Genomic DNA, 6,207 nt, shown 5'->3' with positions numbered 1-6,207 from the left:
TCATTTAAACCGAATATAACCCTATTTAATATTTAATATAACGAATATAACCTCATTTAAACCGAATATAACCCTATTTCATTGGTTACATATGTACATAAACTCTAACAAAAAACGTTAACTATAAATTATCTTGGTCAATTATTTACTCAGCTACACCATATACACATAAATCTTCTATCTGCCATCTTTGTACAAATGAATTGCTATACATATTATTACATAAACAAAATAATTTAATTAATTGCCGATTGGAAGCATTATCCACATGTAGACATACGTTTTATAAAACTTTTAAACACTATAAGAGATCATCAAGATAAGATTCACATTAATATCTCTGTTTTTTTTTTTCATATTGTGGTATCATAATAAAATAGTAGGATTGTTGCAAGTAAGAAAATAGAAACTTAAAATTGAATACACCCACCCACGACCCAGAGGATAATATCCAAACACGAAAAATGGTTGCACATGCTGTAGGTGCAAGTCTGAAGACCACCCTGCAGAACCATATAGTTAAATTCAATGAAAAACTATACATGCAGGTCCAAGGAGCGGCTATTGGTGTCTGTGTGGCCAGGGACGTAGCAAGCCTATTCATGACCTGGTGGGACAAAAAGCTGAAAAAAAAAACTCTCGAGGAACACTCAATAACAATCAAACTATACGGGAGGTATGTGGATGACATTAACATCGTAGTCGAAACACCATCAAACATTCAGACTGAAGAGAACGAGAAGATCGTGATGGAAAACATCCAGAATATAGCTAATGCAATACACCAGAGTGTCAAAGTAACAATAGATTACCCAACAAAACACCTAAACAAGAGACTCCCGGTACTTGACACAGAACTTTGGCTAGAAACAATTAACGACAAAGTTCAAATCCTCCACTCACATTATATGAAACCTATATCTTCAAAGTATGTTATCTATAAGAATTTGGCTCTATCGCACAGTGTGAAAATTAATATATTAATAGCCGATTTAGTCAGAATAATGAAAAACATATCCCCCCCCCCACCGTGCAGTCCCTGGGAGAGGCAAAGACATATACAAGACTTCATGCATCGCATGCAGTTTTCAGGATACAGCCAGAAAGATAGAATCCGAGTATACAGAGGAGCTAGCAAGAAATTTGAGGAGATTGTTGTCAAAGATACAGATGGAACAGAACCTAGGTACCGTAATAAACAGTGGAATCAACTACAAAGAATTAGTGACAAAACAAACAGAAACAGCACATGGTACAATACCGACAAGTTCCAAGGAGTAATGTTTATAGACGCCACACCACACGAAGAACTAACCCGCAGATTTAGAAAAATCCTCAAAAGTACTAAGTTGAAGATAAATGTCATAGAAAACCAGGGAGATCCATTAGATCGATAATATGCAAAACATACCCCTTCAGAAAGATAAGGTGTATAGAAGAGAGTTGCATTGTGTGCAAATATAGTCATGGTATCAACTGCAAAGCCAGAAATGTAGTCTACAAAATAAGTTGTATGGATGGTGATTGTAAAAACAGAAACACGACATACATAGGTGAAACGGCGAGAAGTTTGACTGAGCGTGTAAATGAACATTGGAGGGACTATAAGAATCACAAACAAACCTCGGTGCTCTACCAGCATGCCAAAGAATAAACATGGTGGTGTACTGGACCAAATCAAGTGAGACATCCTTCAAGTAAACACAAGCAATATACCTCGGACATGATATGGCATATATCCACCTCTGCTATTTCAGCCTTTGCTGCAGCAACTATCTCCGGAAAATTCCCACAAGGATTATTTTACACGGATACTTACTACTGGAATGAAGCTACACTCCAAGTACTGTTCTTTCTTTCTTTTTTCAGCGCATCACACTCACTCTCACTTCCTACTATAACTCTCCGCTTATGGATATAATAATTGATTCCTTTACTATTTCTGTCTCCGATGAAGGGATGCATTGGATCTTCCCTGAAACAGCTGTAAGACTCTATCCATAAAATATATTTCCAACTTTACCATTGCTCTCTTTATCCTTTTATATATTTATACATACACACGCTAATACACGACTTATAATCCCCAATCCTGTTCATACAACGACTGGGGCATAACTAGTCGGTATACAGCACTTACTCGGTATTACCTGTATCTTCTTGGGTTTGGTTAAATTCAATACCCTCCTCAACCTTATTATATATATATATAAATGACCTGATTGACCTAAAATTGTTTTTAATTAATGCATTTTCAAATGAATCTGTTTTGAATGTCTTCCCTTTCGTGTGAGAAAGAAAGTTTATTTTCTATTCTATATTTAGCAGTCCAGTGTCAAACACACTGCAACAGATTTACAGTCAATAGTAATTGGATATTTCAGGAAGGCCATTATGATATTTGACATGAAAGAAATTGAATGGTTCACAACATTTTAACAGTATAGTGAGAAGAACACTAAGATTCTTGGCTGTTTGAGACACAGAACCTTCTGACAATGTTGCATCCCACTGGATCCAACAATCCAAGCATATCTCTTACCATTACCTATTTGAAGATCTTGAAATGAACTTGAGTCTCATGCATTATGGAGATGCCATTGAAAGAAGCATTCACATTGATTGATGTTTACAGTATATTGTCTTCCAATAACATTGTCAACATTTGTGTGTGAGGTTGGTCTTCAACAGGTGTACCTTGCTTCTTTTGTTACTTGTCATTTCATGAAGAGTAGGACAAAATCTGATGGTACAAGAATTTTTTTGTAATTAATCATATGGATAGAATTTGAAACAAGTTGTGAGTATTGTGGCCTTTGGAGTGAGCCTGGTGCAGCCTTCTGGCTCACCGGTCCTCAGTCAAACCGTCCAACCCATGCCAGCATGGAAAGAGGATGTTAAACTACGATGATGAATATTCAAAATAAATAATAGGTAGTAAACTAGTAAATTCATTGGATTTTATTATCCCTTAATGAGGTATTTAACCTGTAATTAAAGTTACATATATATATATATATATCATCATCATCATCATTGTTTAAGGTCCATTTTCCATGCTGGAATGAGTTGGATGGTTTGACTGAGGTTTAGAGAGCCAGCATCTGCACCAGGATCCAATCTGATCTGGCAATGTTTCTACAGCTGGATGCCCTTCCTAACGCCAACCACTTTGAGAGTGTAGTGGGTGCTTTTTACATGCCACCAGCATGGGCGCCAGTCAGGTGGACCTCGCATTGACCACATTTGGATGGTACTTTTTATGTGGTACTGGCACAGGAGCGAGTCAGGGGACACTGGCATCGACCATGTTCAGATGATGCATTTTACGTGCAACTGGAGTGGGAGCCAGTCAGGGGACACTGGCCACAGCTATGATTTTGGTTATTGGACTTCTCTGACTATGAGTTCACAGTTCTGTTCAACTCACAGCTGAGGCTCCTTGTTTGTAACCAACTGTAAACTGTACCCTTCATCTTTATGCTTTTTCTGATTTGTGAACACCATTGAAGCCACCTCAGAATGCAAGATGATAAAAGTTGAACACTTTTACTGATCTCATTTGAAACATAGAATCATTCTTCACTTTGCAGCAGTCTCTTGTGCCAGCCAATTTCACAACAGGGAAAGAAAAAAATGACAGGAAATTAGTTGAAGATAGTAGGATAAATATGAAATACTTGTTGATGTTGAAATTCTTGGATGAATTATGTTGTATGTTTTCTAGAGGGGCTTCATTCTTACAAATAAACAGCAGTAATTTTATTACTTGCAGGAAAATTGTACCACTTGGTGTCAGAGTCTCATTTGCAGAGCAGTGCATGTTTATTGAATATCCCAGAGTTCTTGCAACTCTACCAGACACTTATTTTAATATAGTTCAGCTTATAGGTTGGGGAAAATCATAATTTCAACTATTGTCTTCATCACATTAAACAAACATTGTGAATCTTGAGATGCTAGGGATTGTAAAGCTCTGTTAGCAACAACAATATAAAATTGTTCATATTCTGGGCAATCACTTTCCAGGTACATAGTAAGAACTGGAATGGTATGTCTACTTTTGTATTCTAAATCTATTGACCCCATAACTTCAGGTGATGTAACTTTTAAACAAATAAAGTCAAGGAAACTGAACAATTATAATCTCAGAGATATTTCCTGAAATAATTATCTTGCTTAGAATTTGCTTCAGATCATTAAGGTAAGGCTAACGAGAAAGAGGTTTCGCTTCACTGCTATAGTAACTGTTTACAGGTTCTGTACCCTTCTCAGACATTTTTTTAATTCTGATGTTGTAGCAAAGCAGCACAAAGTTATTTTTTTATGTTGCTTTCCAGCTGTTCTTTGTTCATTTTTTTAAAATTAGTAATTGATTCCTTTCTCAAAGTTCTTCCTGATATTTCTTGTTATTTATTTATATTATTTCTCAATCTCCTATAATCAGTTTGTTATATATGTTTCAGAACTAGCAGAACTTTGGAAGTAATAATTATCTAAACAAGGGGTCAACTGTAAGCTACTCTTCAGGCCAAGGAGACCTTAATTATATGAAGTTTACATTGTCATTAGGAGATGCCATGTTAACTCGTCAGGGAGTCAATCGAAATGTGTAGAAAGTAGAGTTAGAGAGGAAAACATTATATGTACTCATATAATCTCAGATTTGTTCTTCAAAGTTGTTTTTTATATATCTTCTACAGAGTGCTTAAAACTCACTAACTTCCTACACCTTGATCTTTGGATCTTACCTTTACACACACACACACACATAAATACATACATACATATAGATAGATAGATATAAAACATACGTGTATCTGTATACACACACACACAACGCACACATGTGTACATACGTATATATACATACATACATCCATACGTGCGCGAGTTAGGGGAAGAGAAAAAAGGTCCAGAGTAAAATATCTGAAACAATAGATTCCAATTAGTTGTTCAACGAAACAGTGTCTTCTATTTAAAAGGGCGACATTGGTCGGCAGCGGCGGTGGTTGTCCCACTTGTTAAAACATTTTAGAAGCTTTATAGGTGTGTGGTATTGATAAAACATACTCTTGTATGTGTAGTCAGTCACTGTCCCAGGTCATTGGATGAGTTCGATTTATGAACAACTACTTCTACAATGACAACTGTCAATGTTACTACTACTACTACTACTACTACTCGTATTGTCGCAGCTACTTTGTTATTCAATACCTATAAAAGTCAAGCGATCTCTCCTTAAACTTCCAGTCCCACGAAAAGAGTTAACTGTGAGCAAGGTGTCCGTATTCAGGTGTATTTGAATATATACTGCTTTGAACCAGGACAAAATTATGAACTCCTGGCACAATATCCTCTCTTTATGTTGTATTGCCGTCTCGTTATTTTATAGTTTTGGAACTTCATTGCACGTGGCAGCGGTAACTGGTAAGTATTTTGATTATTTTTAATTTTGATTATTTTTAATTCAAGGTTTTCATTTTAAGAACGATACAAAATATGTTATGATAGCAATTACTTAAATTATAAGATTTCTTTTTAATTATAAGATTTTAATTATAAGATTTCTTTTTCATTATGTATTTTCATTTATTTACACCTTCGTTCGATCGCTGGAAAACAGTAAAAAGTGGAAACGTATGCCTAACTTGTTTTAATAAATCAAAGGTATTTTAATCAAAACAAAAGGGGGAAACTTGCTAAATTTGACAAATCACTTAGAAGTGGGAAGATTACTTATTGTTTCCATGACAACAGCAGTCACTAATAATTATTATCTCGCACTTTTATCATTTCCATCTCACTAAAAATAACATTTATATATGGTTTAAACATTGATGTTGTGAAGAAAACTTCTGTTTTACCATTTCTCTTTTAAATAATTTTGTTTACAGAATTTTAGATATTTCGGAAATTCTGACCAACTTGTATAGTTTTGTTATTTTTATCATGTAATTAATTATAATAGTTAGAGGATTTATGATGCTGTTAAATCACATTTCTTCTCATCTATATTATATTACTTTGAATGCATCGTTAACACCATCAATTTTACGTTTGATAAAGGTGTGTGTGTGTTTGAAAAGCCTTGTAACTTGAAATCACAAGGAAAGATATATTCATTCACCTGTAAACATTAACGGTTACAACACCAGCATCAAGTTGTCTTTCAGGTGTTGCCTTTTACACACACACACACACACA

General features: G+C 35.1%; 1 protein-coding gene across 1 annotated transcript in view; it reads left to right on the top strand.

Moving 5' to 3' along the window:
* The first annotated feature begins 5,103 nt into the window (after nt 1–5,103).
* LOC106882610 (mucin-like protein) overlaps nt 5,104–6,207 on the top strand; it is a 108,281-nt gene continuing 107,177 nt past the window's right edge. Inside the window, exon 1 of the mRNA XM_052968589.1 lies at nt 5,104–5,430. Coding sequence (XP_052824549.1) covers nt 5,337–5,430 — 94 coding nt within the window. The 5' untranslated portion in view covers nt 5,104–5,336. The remainder of the gene's footprint in view (nt 5,431–6,207) is intronic.

This window comes from Octopus bimaculoides, chromosome 6 (genome assembly GCF_001194135.2).
Source record: "Octopus bimaculoides isolate UCB-OBI-ISO-001 chromosome 6, ASM119413v2, whole genome shotgun sequence".
NCBI classification, from domain to species: domain Eukaryota; kingdom Metazoa; phylum Mollusca; class Cephalopoda; order Octopoda; family Octopodidae; genus Octopus; species Octopus bimaculoides.
This window is presented reverse-complemented; position numbering and strand designations above follow the sequence as displayed.